Source organism: Ahaetulla prasina, chromosome 2, assembly GCF_028640845.1.
Source record: "Ahaetulla prasina isolate Xishuangbanna chromosome 2, ASM2864084v1, whole genome shotgun sequence".
Lineage (NCBI taxonomy): Eukaryota > Metazoa > Chordata > Lepidosauria > Squamata > Colubridae > Ahaetulla > Ahaetulla prasina.
The window spans coordinates 198,053,449-198,071,990 of record NC_080540.1 but is presented as its reverse complement, the minus strand read 5'-3'; the positions used below and the strand labels follow the sequence as shown (position 1 = coordinate 198,071,990).

General features: G+C 39.0%; 2 protein-coding genes and 1 long non-coding RNA gene across 4 annotated transcripts in view; 1 reads left to right on the top strand and 2 right to left on the bottom strand.

Annotated features, from left to right (window-relative positions):
• The window catches only part of SHB (SH2 domain containing adaptor protein B), a 177,295-nt gene extending 171,594 nt beyond the window's left edge, over positions 1-5,701 (top strand). Inside the window, exon 6 of the mRNA XM_058168472.1 lies at positions 1,972-5,701. Coding sequence (XP_058024455.1) covers positions 1,972-2,155 — 184 coding nt within the window. The 3' untranslated portion in view covers positions 2,156-5,701. The remainder of the gene's footprint in view (positions 1-1,971) is intronic.
• Positions 1-13,908, bottom strand: part of LOC131190923 (uncharacterized) — a 112,889-nt gene extending 98,981 nt beyond the window's left edge. For both annotated transcript variants that reach the window (XR_009153363.1, XR_009153364.1), the window contains exon 1: positions 13,746-13,908. This is a non-coding gene — a long non-coding RNA (uncharacterized LOC131190923). The remainder of the gene's footprint in view (positions 1-13,745) is intronic.
• Positions 13,909-16,726: 2,818 nt separating this feature from the next.
• The window catches only part of LOC131193359 (stimulated by retinoic acid gene 6 protein-like), a 37,099-nt gene continuing 35,283 nt past the window's right edge, over positions 16,727-18,542 (bottom strand). Inside the window, exon 18 of the mRNA XM_058173447.1 lies at positions 16,727-18,447. Coding sequence (XP_058029430.1) covers positions 18,353-18,447 — 95 coding nt within the window. The 3' untranslated portion in view covers positions 16,727-18,352. The remainder of the gene's footprint in view (positions 18,448-18,542) is intronic.

The window sequence follows — 18,542 nt, the reverse complement described above, 5'->3', positions numbered from 1 at the left end:
TCATATTGTCTAAATATTAGGCTGTAGATAGTTTATTCATGGTTGGTTTGACTGATCCATAGTTGGTTGCATTCACATGTCATCCCAAGCTATAAAATGTGATTTATAAACCATAATGGATAGTAATAAAAAAAACTCATCATGACCCAGTATATAAACTAAATCCCAAACCAATCTTGTATATGATCCAGATCAATAGATAATCATTCTAACTGCAAACAAACAAATAAACAAATTTAACTAGTGTCTTCTGTTCTTGCATTAAATCTAAAAAGACCTCTCATCAGGTTGGCCTCTATTCTAGTTTTAAATTAATATGCACCTATTTTTACAGTTCCATTAATTTGGTATCAGGATTTTACTAGAGGAGGATAAAAAAAGCATAATAAACTTGAAGGGATACCACAATATATATGCTCATAATAAATATTTAGAGGTGTCACCCTTGGCTTAAAGGAAATCGTTTAGAGAACAATTATGTTTCAAAAGAGAATCATTCTCGTAAAGAATTTAAATTTAAATCAAGATTTTTTTAAGCGTGCCAGAGCTATAATTACAATGCCTGCAGTGATTTCTGCTCTATAGAGAAGGGTCATTTCATCACAAAATTGCCTTGGAAAATTTGAATAATGTGAGCCTGAAATTTGCTTCAGCTTCTTCACAGGGTGGAAATATCCCCACGTCCTATGAAAAAGCTGAATTTTCTTAAGCAATTTAAGAGGGGATAAAGACACTATTCTCAATTTAAAATTATCTCTTTGTGCCCTTGAGACGCAAACTCAAACACCTTCCCTGCAGTCTCTCAGCCTTCTTTCAATTGCCTGCACAGCCAGAAAAATCTCCCTAGATTTTTCTTTTTCTCTCTGTCTCTCTCTTTTTTTTAAAAAAAAAAACTTTTTGGCTCATTATAAATTAAGTGGTAAGCTATACATGTTTCTCTGGAGGCATCATCCAACGAGGGTTTCTGTACCCTCAAATTTAGTGATGCATTTGTTGCCTGAGGTATTTGTTTTTAGACTTTGCAGAAAAAATTGACAGCTGAATGCAGAGTAGTTGCATATTTGTTATAAAATCCAAAGCCACCCATAGACTGGTCTATATTTGTAGCATGTTAACCTAACTTGGGTATATTCAGAGGTTCCGTCTAATTAGGGATAGACAATATTTATTTATAGCATCATTCTCAGTAATGTAGCATACACCTATACATATTAATGGTTGATTAGATCCAACAGCTCTTTCTCTTTAGTCCTTAGAATGCACGAGGGGTCTGCAGTGTTTCAGAATTTAGAAGCAGAAAATGGAAAATATAGTGAGGGATCTTTGGTACTCTCTGAGCTTGGTTGTTTTCTTGCAGAGGTTTCATTACCCAAACTAGGTGACATTATCAATACTAGCTATTGATGATGTTACCTAGCTCAGAGAGCACCAAGGACCCATCATTTTCAACCTGGAACTACAAATATTCTCCTTTATTGGAAAATATAATGTCTGTCTACAAAATCTTAAAGCAAATGCATCTTTTTCTGGGATCTCTTAGCAGCTCCAAAATCCTAGGAAAAGGCACAGTTGCTTTTAGGAGCTGCTGATAGATACTGCATTCCATCATTAAAATGGCCTTGGAAAATTTCAATAAGAAATAATAAGTAAATTAATAAGTAAATAATAAAAGCACTTTCAAAGCTAAAGCACTAAATATTCCATACTCCCTTAGGCAGCTGGCAGACAGGCTATGGTCATTTCAATTACAGATCACTGGAGTTTTAAAGCAATTATTTAACTAAATGTTCTGTTTTGTTTTTCTTTTGTTACATATGGTGCTAAAGGCAGATGGGAATTTTTTTAATGTACTCAGCATGTTCTACATTCATGTAACATATTCATCATCAGATTCCCTTATTGATGGTGGCTTGTGGAAATTTGTATATCATCTTTCTCTCTCTCTCTCCCTCTCCTTTCTTTTTCCAACAGGAGCAACCAAGGGTTTATGCACATGAAGTTGGCAAAGACCAAAGAGAAGTATATTTTGGGTCAGAACAGCCCTCCCTTTGACAGCGTGCCTGAGGTTATTCACTACTACACTGCAAAGAAACTGCCTATCAAAGGAGCTGAACATTTGTCACTCCTATACCCTGTAGCTGTCCGGACCTTATAATTGTTCTTACTCTACGCTCCTTCCTGTGGATTGGAGATGAAGGCTGCAGCAGCAGAAGGATCCCTGCATTGGCATCAGCAGCATTTCTTGGAAACAAAGGACCCTTTTCGGTCTTTCCAGAAACAGACTGTTGTATAGTAGTATGAGTGGAATTGTTGCACTACTTTGCATGTCCTGTGTGGAAACGTTGGCTTCTATTTATATGAGAGAAAATGGATTCAGACGTAGAAGAAATGTATCTTTTTTCCAGGAATCACACCCACCCTCCCACGCTCCCAGGAATGGAAATCTTGCCAAACCCAAAGAAAGCTCTTGAAAACTTTCTGCCTGTGGGCCCACAACGTGCTTCCTTCCTAGCTGTTTTGGGCAGGGGGAGAATACATTCAGACCGAATCTGCAAATGGACGCATTCCCTTCTGGGAGCAGAGTTGAAGAGGAAAATAAAACTGGCTTTGCTACACACTCCAGACTTGGGAATTACGTATTACACACTCAACCCCAGATGTTATTGTTTTCATGCACAAATTAACCCAACACAAAGACCCTCCCCCCCCCTGGTTTTTTTGTCTTAATGAGGATGTCATTTTAAAGATCTCAATGAATAATTTTGCAATGGCAGAAAGTGTTTGGTTATTTATGAATAGGGTATGTACTTAAATAGTGGTTTAATATATATACATATATAATTATATTTTTATTCCCCTCTCCTTATGTGGGGGGAGGGGTGCAACAATAAAGCTCTAAGGGTTTGTTTTGTGCCGATTCCTAATTTAAAGGTGATGACTCAGTTCTGTTTTTTGTTGTGTACGTACAGTGTAAGTGGTGATGGTTCATTGATTTCCCAAGGAAGGTCAGGGTGGCAAGGGTTGATGTTTACATGACCATATTTCAGACCTAATGACCCTTCCACAGGCAAGCTTCCTCAAATTGATAACGGCATCCGTGTGAAGAGTGGCCCCACCTCAGGGATATGGGGAAAACCCATGGATAACTTTCTGTTGTTGTTTCTCAAAATTACTAATGCATAACAAAATGTAAATCAGGCCTACTTTGTCCCTCCCCACAATTTTTTTTTTTGTCATGCACAGAAATAGGGGTAGTTTCTGTACTCTACACATCTTGTCACTTTCTTCATAACCGTTTGGAATAATTGCTTCCAAAGCTCTCTTATCTTTCACACTGTCAAAACGCTTGGCTTCTACCTCATTTATAAAGTATAGGCCCATCTCTTTTCTTCTGCCAGGTCTGGCATGTATTTTTCCCCCTCATAAAACCAATTTAATTGGCAGCCTCTTGATGTGCTTCTCCTTCTTTTATACTAATGGCAGATAGATCTTACAGAACCAGTTTTTCCCCTTTAAGGCATCCAATAAACTGGATTTAAGATAGGAAGAAGCACATCATACTGATGTCAGATGTTCAACCAGTTGCAATTTAATAAATTTGTTAAATTTGTTAAAATACTGAGCCCCAATCTTCCGCATCACTCTTGTTTATAGCACTACCCATTCAAAATTGCAGTTTTCACTATCTCTTTGTTGCAATAAGACTGTAAGATTAACAATTTAACTAGACTGCCTCCCAAAACTACAACTCCTTTTCATTCATATGCTGGTTTAGAAGTATAATGGGATAATTGTTACTCCAGTGACTGTGTAAAATACTGGTTTGTTGTACTATACAATGTGAAAAAAAAGTCCTCAGATGATCTGGTTTATAAATAGTATCTTTGTTGCCTGATTCATATAGACCATTTTTCAGTATGGTATGAATGACAGAATTCTGATTTACCTGTTTGAGAACAAAGAAATAAATCTCTGTAAAATGCGTGTTGAATTGGCTGCCACTAATGTAAAGAATGTTCAAAATAATTTTGCATGCCAAGTGTCCTTGTTGCTATTTGTTTTTTAACAGATACTGTGGGAATTTCTCCCTTAAATGAAGTAAAAAAAAAAACATTTTAAACAAAACAAAACAAAATCAAAACACTTGAGTTCCTTTTTTTTTTCTTCTCAGTTTTTTTCCATAGAATGCATCTTTGTTCCACACAACTTCCAGAATCCCCAGTTATTTAAATAACGGTCTACAATTTAATCTCTGTTAGCTTCATATATGAAAACGTAAAAAGTTACAGCAGAATTCATTCACTTAAGGTGCGTTCAGTCATTGTTGGAAGCATTTTTGTAGCCACTTTTTCAATTTGTTATGGAATGCAGACTAAATTTTGTAGTCCCTGGATTCTGAAGAGCAGTTTGATCTAGTGGTTGTGGCACCAGGGTAGAAACCAGGAGAGGTGAGTTCTAGTCTCGTCTTAGACATGAAAGCCAACAATGACTTTGGGCCAGTCACACTATCTCAGCCCCACTCATCTCACAGGGTTGTGAGGAAACTAAGAGGAGGAAGGAGTATTGGGTATTTTTGCTGCCTTGAGTTATTTATTTTAAAAAGGCAGGATTTTCTTAAAAATCTAATAAATAAAAACTTGTTGCCTACATACCACAGTTCACCAGTATAATTAATTGTTTTAAGGGTGGATTGTTCCTGGACAACTCAAATATCAGAAGGAATAAAACAAGTTTTTACCTGCCAATAAGGTGAGAGCACTCCGGTGTCCCAATAAAGGAGAATATTTGTAGCTCAGGATTGAAATGGTGCTCTCTGTGCTTGGTTTTGTTTTGTTTTTTGCAGAGGTTTCAATATTCAAACTAGGTAACATCACCAGTATTAGGACTGACGATATTACCTGGTTTGGGTAATGAAACATCTGCAAGAAAACAACCAAGCACAGAGAGCACCAAGGAGCCCCCTTGCTCTGGTGTTCCTTTTCCAGCCACAACAAAATAAATTATGGAATGCCTTTATTGAAGGCATTTCTATGCCGCAGCATGTAATACCAGCCTCCAACATGACTTCAGCTTCAGCTACTATTCTGGAATGCCATTTAGCAATTCTTGTAGAGGGATTTGGAATCCAATGTACACTACCTAAACCCTTGATACCGGAAGGATTTTTTTTAAAATTTTCAGACATTATTTCAACTTTCTCCTTTACTGGTTTCATTGAAGTCTTTTCTTTGTATAAAATTCATTTGCCACTGAGGAAATTATTTTAGCCTAGCTACTAACTTCAGGGGACCAAATTTCCAGTCCCTCGTGACTCTGAATTGTAATGGTATAGCTTTGCTACCTGAATCGCAAAAATTTTGAATTGGCCTGAAGACAAGAGGAATCTGTTGGTTCTCCATAACTATTACTTCCATCATCTCATCCTTCATTCTTCTATTTCAGTTTTTATGGTATGACTGTCTTTTCTTCTTCTGAGAAAAATCTGGACACCTGGAACAACTAGAAAAAGCAGGACCAAGTCAATGCTGGTCACTTACAGGAGCTCAACCATACTGAGTTGCCTTTTTTCAAGAGAAAGAGATTGAGATTCCCTCTTCTGAATGTGAAATTTCTGTCCGGTCTTATCTCGTCCCTATTTTGAATCCTTTCTCAGTACTCTAGACCAAAGGTCTCCAATCTTGGCAACTTTAAGCCTGGCGGGCTTCAACTCCCAGAATTAAGTTGGCTGGGGGATTCTGGGAGTTGAAGTCTGCCAGGCTTAAAGTTGCCAAGGTTGGAGGCCCTTACTCTAGTAGATATAAATCTGGATAATATACTCTGCACCAACACATTTACATTCTGCACCCAATGAAGTTGATATAAAAATAGTTCGTTGAACATGAATGTAGTTTTGAGTCCTCTCTTCAGTTTGAGGAAGAAACTGGCTTTGGAAGAGCCCAGGGCACAGGAGACCCTCTCATAAACACCAAGAACATTTCTAGCTTCAGATAGGTATAGCGCTATTATCGCTACTCATCTAAGCATATATTTGCAGCATATAAAGCAGATGGATGTTGTACTTAATAGTTTGTCTTTCATCAGCCTGGGGCCCCAAACATGAAACATTCACTACCTTCTCCTTCCTGCAGAGCAATAACAATAACCCACTTGTCCTCATTGTCACTTGTAATTGGCATACAGAGGCAACACCTGGTGTATCTAAAGCAACCAAAACCTTAGCAGAGCTGGTTAACGCTTGGCTGGAAAGTCACCATGAAAGCCCAAGGTGTAGGTTCAAGAGTGACTATGGCAAACTATTACATCTCTATAAATTCACCTGGTGTAAAACTTGACTCATGTTTGTATCTTTTCTCCCAGCTTTCACCCCAGATATTCTAGAAGGAGCAGGCAGGGAAAGCAGAATATGTTCAGTCTTAAGGCGGCAAGTTTACAGCCATTTCAGTTATTTTCATGTCTCTTCTCCTTTCATGCTAGAGAGGCAACCTTTCCTTTCCTTAGCCTTGACTGCCCTTGGGAAGCTTCCTTCAACATTTTTACTTTTTGCTTGACCTACTGGTCAAAGATAACACACTGTCACATCATTCCCTAGGTTCTTGATGCCAGCAGTATCTCACACCCCAGTCTGATCTGTCAATCACAGTGCACGAAAAACTGCAAGCAGAGGTGGGTTTCAGCAGGTTCTGACTAGTTCTGGAGAACCGGTAGCAGAAATTTTGAGTAGTTCAGAGAACCGGTAGTAAAAATTCTGACTGGCCCTGCCCCCATCTATTCTCTGCCTCCCAAGTCCCAGCTGATTGGGAGGAAATGGAGATTTTGCAGTATCCTTCCCCTGGATTGGAGAGGGAATGGAGATTTTACAGTATCCTTCCCCTGCCATCCCCACCAAACCACACCCACCAAGCCATGCCATGCCTACCAAGCCACACCCACAGAACCGGTAGTAAAAAAATTTGAAATCCACCATTGACTGCAAGCTAGACTCAGCTTCTTAGAAATCATCGCCTCATGGTCATTTTTTAGCAGGTCTGCATCAAAACAGATTTCTTTGGCCCTTCCATGATCTGTCCAATCTATATGGACAACAGATTGCATTCATTTCTATATCCATCTTTGCTAATTTTGTGTGGGACTTCACTCTGGAACTGAGAAGATGGGGCACCTTTTAAAATCATTTTCCCATGCCCAGCAGTTATGAAGGGTCATTTTCTTCTACTCATTGAATCTGTTCTTTCCCATTTGCACATTAATTAGCATAGCAGCTAGTCGCATCATTGGTGTTTAAATTATGTCTGTTTATTTAAATTACTTTTACATGCATATTCACTCAAATGTGTGTTTTGCATTCTATGTTTATGCTTTAAAATAAAATTTAAAAAAGCCAAGAACTATTGCCGGAGAACTTGCAAAATAAGTAAGTGGCAACAATTCTGAACTGAGGTGATTCTGGGATCAGAATTTGTAAAACCCTGATCCTTGCGCATCTGGAGGTGCAGCTACGTGGCCAGATAATGTTCAAAGCTCTGTCTTTGATTAGTTGCTGTAATTCGCTACTGCAGCCTCTGCCATCATTCTACTGTGCATTTTTCTTCCAATACTAATTATGAATGTTGAGCTGTTATTACCATGAATCGAAATTCAATTTTTATAATTGTAATGTGATTAAACTTCAATGGACGTTAGCTAAGAAGACCTCCTCAGCATTGTGTGGTTTGTATTTTCTTTACCCTACCCCTTAAAATATCCTTCCCCAACTTGGGGTCTTCAAGCTAGGTTGGTTTTTATTGCCATCATCCTCAATCAATATGAGTCAACATTCCCCTCAGCTAAGAAACATGGAAGTTCACTTAGTCCTAAATATCCGTTAGTAAAGATTGGCTGCATTAATCTGAGCAGCAGAGAACAAGGTGTGAAGATTAAATACTGTAACAGCTTTAACAGGAAGGGACATATGAGAGCCATCCATTGACCTTATTGTGACCTTAGCATTTATTTACTTTTAATAAGATAAATTTGTCAGAGGTGTGACTTGACTGCAACACAGTAATCAGAAACTTTCCTTTTATCCTACTTATTTGTCTCTGCTTTACGTCGGGGACTCTACAAAGAGTTTTTACTCTGCCTCCGGTTTTCAGATCTTTCCTTTCAAGAACCGCCATAACAATACTTGTGTTGCAGTGATTTGTGCTATTCCTTGTGGCTGAGGGAAAGCCCTGGGCCTGTGTGTAATCCCTTAACAGTTTACTTTAAATAAAGTAATAAACCTCTCCCTTTTCTTCCTCTCATTGTGGCCATTTCCTCTCTGTCAGGGTGTATTCAACGTTTCTGGCACACGAAACAATTGAAACAATTATTCTAGCCCAGAAGCATCCATGTCTGGGTGCCTTGATTTTTCAGGACGCAGGGCCGGCAGTTAGCAGTGGGAAAGTGAATGAAGCTGAGCAAGATCTCAGCCGGAAAACCTGACCTTTCTTTTTCAAAAGCCTCATTCCTCCCAGTAGCTCATCCTGCAACAAAAGCTTTGGAAACAACATGCATTGATGCATCATAGCCCAAGGCAAGTCAATTAGCACCTTTGGGGGAAGAAGGAGCAAAGGAAGTTGGTGACAATAGTCTTACATTCCCTCTGCTCCCACCTAGAGGCAGTTCTTGAAAGTGCAGGGCTGCTGGGTCTTCAAAACTGGCTGGAGAAATCTGGGAGTTGAAGTCCACAAGTCTTAAAGCTGCCAAGTTTGGGGACCCCTGCTCTAAAGGGTGTAGGAAGCTTGAGGTTGAAATTCCTAAATGTGCAGGTCATTCTTACTACTTGCGTCGGAAGAAAGACCTGTATTTGATTCTTTTATTATTATTATTTTATTTCTGAGTGCCTTTGAGTCAGCGTTGACATCTGATGACTGCTGGATTAGTCCCTGCAATTGTCTTGGAATTTTATTTTCAGAAGTGGCTTGCTGTTGCCTTCTTGCTAGTGTTGAGAAGGCGTGTGCGGAGCCCAAGTTCACCCAGCTAGCCTCCTGCCTTAGACAAAACTGCAAGTATTGACTTTTCATTTTTTCTCAGAGAGAGAGAGAGAGAGAGAGAGAGAGAGATAACTTCTTTAGGACCTTAATTACTTAAATCACTTAACTTGCCCTCATTTCCCTTTCCTCCCTGAAACAGCTCAGGAAAAACCACACCACACCCAGATTTGATTGGCTAGGAATGATCCTATTTTTTGTGCCTGCCCTGATTGAATGGGAACATCTATATGATTAATCCTATCCAAAGAAAGGAGGAGAAACTAAGTCACAAAACGATGAGGATGCCTGCCAAGGAAAGAATGGTGCAATAAAAAAAACAAGGAGGAAAATAGTTCCTTCCTGACTTTAAAGCAGATCAAAAAGCAGAAAAATTTAAAAAAAATTTAAAAAGGTATTCTGTGCTTGACCAATGAATTATTTTCAGAATGTTTCAGGTCTTGGCCTAGCAGATTATTCATCATCCATTTTCAATCAGAAATGCTAATTGGGTTCCCGCCCGTCCCAGATTATAATGCAATAAAGAACTGCAGACTTCATTTTAAGTGTGATTGAATAGCTCTATTTTCAGAGACGGGGAGAGAAAATCAGAGAAGCAATCAATATTTGGGCTTTCAGTTCCCATCAGCCTCAGCCAGCATGGCCATTGACAAAGGATTCTAGGTCCTGTCATCCAAAATATCTTGAGATAACAGTTCCCTATCCCTTGGATTAAGGGAACCATGGTTTCTATATGAGAATATTGAGGCATTGTAAATGACTGATAATGCTAATAATGGGAGCCCTGCAGATGGTGTGAACAGAGATAAATGCTGCTTAACCATCCACATCCAAAAGTGGAGTAATTTCAGGTTTTTATTTCTCCATTTTGGCAGGTTTACCTGCTGAGATACTGTTTATCTGTTGAATTTTAATTTTATTTGTATTTATTTTGGGGTGCCTTTCAGTCAGTGTTAACGCCTGGCAATTGCCTGAACAAATTCTGGCAGCTTCCTTGGCAAGATTTTGAAGGTTATCTGCCCTTGTCTCCTTCCTAGGGCTGAAAAAGAGTGACTGGCCCAAGGTTACACAGCTGGCTTTGTGCCTAAAGCAAATCCAGTACTCGTGGCCTTCCAGTTTCTAGTTTGATCCCTGAATCGCCCCACCAAACTGGCTCTCTGTCAAGATATCAAGATATCAGTTGGAGGTACTGGTTTCCCAAAACAAAGCTGCTGATTTTCAATTGGTAATTTTAGTCTTTAGCTGTTATGGGTGCCTGGCTCCTTAGAATAAAATGTGTATTTAGGAATCTCACAAACTTATTCCACTGAGAGTGGTTTCCTGGGCTTTCTCCGCAAAGTCTTATTCTGATGCTCTGACTTTGCTTCTGGAGTTCAAGAGGACGTAAATTTCATTGCCCAAAGAGTAACTGTAGGCTTGTGGGCCATTTTAATGTCACACTCCAAAAGTGGGCAGGACGAAGACTTTTCTCTTTTTAACAGAGGATTGTAAGGATGAAATGTGTCCTCCACTCCACTACATATTGGTGAAGGCTGCCTATCGTATGCAGGACTCCAAGTGGACCCCATCGATATTTGGCTTCTTTAAAAAAAAAAAAAAAAAAAGGCCTGTCCTAATGATATTCAGCACGAAGTGACTCTTTTTGTACTTGGCTGACATTCCTGTGGAATAATCCACGACAACCACAGTATTCCTTTCCTGAGGCAGTTTCAGCCACTCTGGTTCCATTAGCATATCTATAAAGGTCAGCTGCGTTTTGTTTTGTTTAAAGAAATTACTTCCAGATGCATCAATTTATCCAAGCTTCCATTTGAACCGCATTTGCCATTTCAAAACCCAAACCCATCATTTATAGAGATTCTTCCAAAGATCTTCACCGCCCCTTTTGTGTCGATCATATTAAATAATTTGGTGTCATCCTCAGAATTCACCACTTTTCCATTCCTTTTTCCTAACCCCCAGGCCCCTTATGATAACCATTAAAACCACTGATTCCAGAACAAATTCTTAAATGGTGTCATTGCTTATAACCCTGCATCCCTGGATGGATGGATGGATGGATGGATGGATGGATGGATGGATGGATGGATGGATTGATTGATTTTGACTCCTGGAGACTTCCTGCACTAGTCCCTGTAATTTTCTTCGCAAAACTGCTGTCTTCATGCCTCAGGCAGAACTAAAACTCTTAAATCTCCTGATTTCTAGCCTGGTACCTTAACGATTTCACTCAACTGGCTGTCTTTCATCTTTGTTCCAGCCATAGATAGTTTATTACTGCATGTTCATTAACCATGAACTTCAGTAATATATTATAAACCCTTCCCCTCCTCTGAAGCTGCATTTGCTTGGAAGCCTTTCAAAACCCTTCTTGAATGGCCAAGTTGATTGTGCCAATTGGACTGCCCTATCTCAAAGGATTCTAAAAGAATATGGAAGAGAACTATAATTTATAAAAACCAAACATTCCAGAAATAGATTTGGCAATGTGTGCGCTATTCATAGTTATGTCTGATAATTAAGAGCACTGTCTCCATCTCGTTGGAATGAATCACTTCTTATCTTCCCAGACATTCTCTGTTCAGCTCAAACAAATCCCAATACTGGTACCTCCTAATTAAGAAAAAATAAAAGATGTCTGTCCATTAATGACTGCCATGGCAGCATCAGGCAGCTGCACTAAAAATCTAATAAAAAAGGGTTAGGGGCTGTGAACCTTTCCTTTAGAGTAGGAAATGAAATTTCTGCTCGGAGGAACTTTTTGCTATGGAAGGCCATCACCAAGTTCTCCCTTTCTTGATTAGGAAAGTAGCTCTGGGCTTCTTGGATTGGCTTCTTTGCTAATGAACAACCTGCACCCTTATTTTTTGGGAGTGTTCCGCTAAGGCATAAAGAGTTTATGAAAGATATGAATGCTTATATCTGGGATGGAAAATTCTGTGGGCATCAGTATTATTGAAGCATATCCAGTACATCCTTCGGCTTGGGTCAATATGAATCTGGAATTCACACAAACTCACACACATCCAAAATATATTGTATTTGGCATGCATCATCTGCAAAAATGCCAGGAAAAATGGGTTTGAATATATTCAAAGGGATTCACCCAAAAATGCATATAGATGATTGTTCTGCTAGGTTTCTTTCTGTATGAGCCACAGTGGCACAGTGGTTAGAGTGCAGTACTGCAGACTACTTCTGCTGACTGCCGGCTGCCTGCAATTTGGCCGTTCAAGTCTCACCAGGCTCAAGGTTGACTCAGCCTTCCATCCTTTTGAGGTGAGTAAAATGAGGACCCAGATTGTTGGGGGCAATAGGCTGACTTTGTAAACTGCTTACGGCTATAAAGCACTATAAAGCGGTATATAAGTCTAAGTGCTGATGCTATTGCTATTCTTAACCAGTGATCAGTTTTTCATACATGTATTAGTCATTGTTTCCTTGCAATCAAGTGATAGGAACTACTAATGGGTCAGGATAGCATAGGGTAGAATTTCCTTATGAAACTGCTGGTCATCAAATATAGAGAACGTATGAGATCAATGTTAAATGCCATTATCATTTGCTCCACAAAAATCTAAGAATTATATTATCCCTGTCTATAGTCACACTAGCCCATGGCCAATCAATTCCTTTGGCTTTCAATGCCTCCCTCAAAGAAATCCTGTTTATCATCCACAGCATTTGCATGAAGCTGTTTTATATGTGTGGAGTCGTTTCCCAAATTAACAGCTGGGAGCCCCAGTCTTGGAATATTACAGATAGTACCTTCAGCTATTTATTAATATTCATGGTGGGAGATTGTATTTCTTCATATTTAATTGCCACTTGTTTCTCCGCAGTTGAAGGGGAAAGGGTTGCTAAATTAGTCCTATTCCAATTATAATTTTGCGTTGTTATGTGAACAAGGAAAGGAAGTAGAGATGAACACGCATCTCTCTTTTGAGAAAAGGTAGCATTAGGAATTAAGCTATCAAATAGGGTTATTTCACACTTGTCTTTTTTACAGTTGTGAGCATGCATTCCAATATAGGAAAAACCAGACCCTGGAGCATTGCTTTATCATTCCCATGCTGCTAGCCAATATGGTCACTGTCTATTAGTGGAGGTGATGAGAACTATCATCAGCTTTGCTGGCTGAGGAATTCTGGGAGTTGACGTCCACAAGTCTTAAAGTTGCCAAGGTTGGAGACCCCTGAGCTAGTTCATCTTGACTTGAAGGACACCAAGGCTTATGGCATGTGGGAAGGACAGACTCTTATCATTCATTTCATGGTGTTTGTCAACTGCCCTATTTGAACATTTCCTACTATATGTGATGAGTTGAAGATAACAACACAAAGCTAACACAAGGAGCATTCAAGACAACCTTAGTAGGGATTCAGAGTTTTTTTCTCGCTGACAATAGAATTAACAGCAGCTCAAAAGAGATATACACGAAGTCAAGACCGAGAAGGCCAACATCCCACCTATTTAAAGGCCTTTTCTATCTTTTTACACAGGCAGTAGCCCTGGATTGCCATCAAGCATAAATAACAGTAAGAGCTAGGTATGGAGAGATACAAGATACGCAAGGAGCCTTGAAGGGCTAAGATGGTTTTTACTAATGCCTATCCATGTTTCGCCAAGCACATAAAATTGCACAAGATAACAAGCCAAGAAAGAAATTGACATACAACCTGCAAAAAAATCCCCACCCATCTATATTTCATCCTATGCAATGAAAGAGACTACCTTTAAGAGCTGAAGAAGCTTCTTGGGTGAGAAGTGAAACCTCTTCAAAGAAAAATCAGAAAGTCCAGTTGCCTCTTGGAAAAAAGCACCTTTGGGACAACCATGACCTGGATGACTGAAAATCCCCATAGAGACTACCTTTAAGTATGTATGCCTGGTTCAAGCTAAGGAGGTCTGCAGGCCTAGACAGGCTTGCCAGCATGAGTAACAGACTAAGAAGCGGATTGAATTAGATATGCATCCAACTTCACATTCCTTCTCCTATCCAGTTGCTTAAAATGGGATGCGTGTTCCAATGTGCACTCAACATTCTTGCACAACTGATCACACAGTAATATCTTGCTTATGCGCCAATCAACCTGGATCATGATCATACAGGAAATGAACCAATAAAGTTGTGTGATACTGCCATGAAGATGAACCAAATACAGAGAAGCAAAATGAAGTCATGTCAATATTCCTTGGCATTTACTGACTGTGTTACATGGCTCTGCAGCTGGTTCTATCAGTTACAGAAAATCAGATGAGAAGCTTTGGAGTTACTCATTAACTATCCGTCAGTTGCCAAAATGAGTTGGGTTCCCAAGATGAGATCAATCTGGAATCAAGTTACCTTAGAATCTGATGCAGCTCCTCCCTCAGTGGTTTCAAATACAGTTTTAACTCAGAATTAAGCAGGTATAGGAAAGGCCAGTGTTGTCCCCAAATAGTTATTTATTTGTTTAGTGTATGGCATACAAGGCCAGGAAGGCTACAATGTTATACACACAGTAGAAGTAGAAGTCCTGGCAGCTAGTCCATTTGTTACCTATCCCCAGGGCAACTAGATTCACATCAGTTGGCCTCCAGTGTTTTCAGAGGAAATCAGCTCATCCAGGACTTTCCTCCACCACTCCTCCGCTGATCACTTCTGGGCATATCCCAGCACCGGTTCCAGCTCACTCTGCAGAATGCACAGCCAGCAGTTTCCCACCACTGAAATGGCGGTACTTATCTATCTACTCACAAATAATGCTTTTGAACTGCTAGGTGGGCAGGAGCTAAACAAGAGACAGGAACTCACCCCATCCTGCAGAGCTGGACTCTAACCACCAGAGTGCTGGCAATTGCTCAGCACATCCAGCATCATTAATGTCCCGTTTCCAAATAAAAAGTGTTTAATGTACAAACAGTATCGATAAAACTGAATGGTTCCAGTGTGTTTAAATGCATAAAGTCTTCCCACAAGAAATGGTGACTTAGATATTGTGGAATGATGAGATAGTCCCTCGGTTCAATACAAAAAAATCAGCCTGTGAAATTCATCAAAAACGAAGGGCATAGGCAACCATTAACGTCAAGTATGCTGGGTAAACAAGGTTTAAAAGCATACAACCGAGCCATTATAAAGATCAGCATTTATTAAAGTAAAAATTGGTTCAAAACCAGCACAATCCCTGTCCATATTGTTTCCTTGTCAACAATACAAAAGTTTCTAGGGAGGAAAAAATCAGATCTCCTTCCATCCATCTGCACAGATGGGAAAAGTAATTGCCATCACAATTTATTGCAATCCTTTTTTTCTCCTACATTGCTCTGTAGTCAAATTCATTTCTCATATCCAAAGTGCAGTAACCACACAAATGGTGCTGAAAAATTAATATTCCACGCCAGCCAACTGCATTTGACCCCCAGGAACCTTTTTCCATTACTTTAACACCTTCTATCCATATTTCTTAACCATTCTTCAAGTGAACACATACAGAGACCCACACAGACTTCTTATGCTATTCTGTCCTCCTGTGGCTGTTTGTAATAATTGCAATTTGAATTTAATATAGACTAACTGGGCAGGAGCTGGTTTAAGCTCATCTTAGTCCAGTGTTGCGTTTATCATAACAACCAGTTATGTGCCACTATGGTGCTTGCAAGCAGAAAGTGAATATTCAGCTCTCTCTTGTTCCACAACTACTTTTGGGAGGCCTGATATCCTCAGTGAATGAATCCAATCTGTTTTAAAATCATCCAGATTAGCAGCTCTCTCCACATCATGTGGTGATGAATTTCACTGATTTAATTATAAACAAGCTAATTGTGAAGTAATTTTTTGTCATCTGTTCTAATTCTTCTTATCAGCCTCACTGGATGATCACTTGGGTGTATTTTTCTGTTACCAGTATGGGATGATGAAGAAAATAATCCTCTGAGAATCTACCGGAATAGAGTTTACTAAGACTTTTCATGCATTAATTTCCCATTTCTAGGGAAAAATGCTCGGAAGGTTGATTTAGCTTGTGAATGTTTGTATATTTAAAGGAACATTTGATGATCCAACAGATTATATAGATCTTAACTGTCAAGTTATTTGGAGTTGCCAACTGTTAAACCTGATAGCAAAATTTAAAGCATCTGAATTCCAGTGTTAAGCAAAGGATATATCAGATGAATTTGAAAGCACAGAAGAGAAACATTTTGAATAAGAAATGTGATACTATTTTCCAGATTATCTATGCTATCCAGATGTTTTTAACCTAAACCCTTATCCGTGGCCACACAGACTCTGATGGTGGAAGTTATAACACATTTGAAGCACACTTGATTCTTTATTCCTAGTTGTAAAGATTTAAACAGTTGGTAAATTAAATCATGTCTCTATTTTGTAGTGGTATAGGCTAAAATAACAATTGTTCTGGCTGAAATAATTCACAATAAAAGGGCAAGTAATGCTCAAGGCTGTCAGCATACAATATTAAGATCACCATATTTGCTTTCCAGGCTGTAAATAATATATAATGAGCCACTATTTAGAATAGTTTCTTACTACAGTATATTTTGAGGGTAACATCTTTCTATGAGGTTCTTAAAAGAAAAACACTTCAGATAAAACTGATTGATTGATCAGATTGATTAACAGATACTGTTAATTATCTCAAACATAATGGTCCATCACTGCCCCCAAGTGGTTTGATGGGGTTCCCCCCTCCCCAAAATACACTATTTTACACTCTTCCATAACTCTCTGTTGGGAACCAGCCAATTAAGTAAATCAAGAGCTGTTTTCAATCTGAGCAAGATTGACTGAGACGTCTTTTTCATTTCTTAGGGAACAAGAATTCTCTTTATGAACATTACTTAGAATTCTTGCTGGACCAAAGCGTTCCATTTTTTGCAATCAATACAACTGATCTAACTCTATAATTGTCCTTAATCAGCAATTGTCAGATTAACGATGGACTTGCCTGACATTTTGAAATAGAAAACACAAAGTGACAGCTAAGCCTAGATATACATAGCAGCTAAGAAATCAAAAACAAACTTGGGAGGAAAAATCCAAGAATAAAGGAAAATCCTAAATGTCCTTTCTTTATATATTTCTGGGGGAGGGGGGGTATATGGGAAAAAATAAGAAAATCTACTCCTTGTGTGCATGTGCTTCTCCTTCTAGGGGGCCTCTCAACTGCCAGACTGATTGATGCACCTTGACAAATTGTCTTCCCTTTATCCCAACACAGGGTAACATCTGTGTATCTCTCTTATTTCTCATTCAGCGGTTTCACTTGAACTAGCTGTAAGAATATAAGGTTGATTTAACTGCTCACATCCCAATCAGGAGTATCTGCAATGGGAATTTAAAAGGTTATAATGAAGGCCCTGACCTCAGGATTGAAGTGCCTTTCTATTGTTCTATGTACTTCGTGTGTGACAATTGTAACAACAACAAAAAAGTGAGGCTTTTTGATTATGAGGTCATGGCCACTATGTTAATTTTTTTTCAACCCCTTCAGATTTTCCCAATTCCAACTCATTATGAGTGAAATAAGGATGTATTATGGTGCCCTAATTTTGTAATGCAACACGTATGTCTCTTCCATATAATTTCTTCCTCCTGATGCAGGGCATCATATTAGTTTGATTTTACTTTATGCAAATGATATGATCTTTCCTTGTGGCAAAAAACCGGTTTGGACAATATCAACCTCCATCGTGTAAATGTAAGTATAGTTTTTGGGAAACCATCAAAGACAACATGATCTACTGAGGATTTGCAATGGAAAAGTGCAAACAAATTAATTCTTGAGTGCAGGCTTTCATGAGACAATATCTTGATGAATTCACCCGGATTATGATTAAATAGCATCCTTATTTCAAACAGTTATTATATAAACACCTGGGAATTCCATCGCTAATATGTTTATTTATGTGCTTTCTTCCTTATTTACTGAAGCATTTGTAACCCACATTCCAGAAAATCTTTGAAAACAGTTTGCAATAAAATTTAAAAATAATAATAAAACAACTTCTTCTTTTGCACCTTATTCTTTGTAATGCTCACTGCCTTCGCATTTAATGATTGAAATGAATGGAGCCTGAATATTCCAAAGGCATGTGGCCTGCCACAGAAGCAATCATATTTGCCTGAATCCAAATCAACCGTAAATGGGTTTTAATACATAGAAATATCCATAACGAACATCCTTCAAGATGTCTTCATCACCGTATGCTGACTATTAAGTAATCATATGCAAAGGACATGAAATGTTCTGTCTTGTGGTCCGTTAATTCTACGGCACATCTGAAACTATTCAGCCCTATTCAGATAAAACACAGCAGGGGCACTTCATAGATCCTCATTTTGGCTTCCTGTATGCGGAGAGGCAGGGATTCTTTAGAAGAGTATAAAGCAGCAGCCATCTTGTCCTGGCCTTCTTGGACACCCTAAAATCTAAAGGAGAAAGGATGAGCGTTTACATTCCAGTATCCTAGCGATTCTTTAGCAATGGCCAAAGGCAGACCGGACTCTGACTTCACCCACCTAAC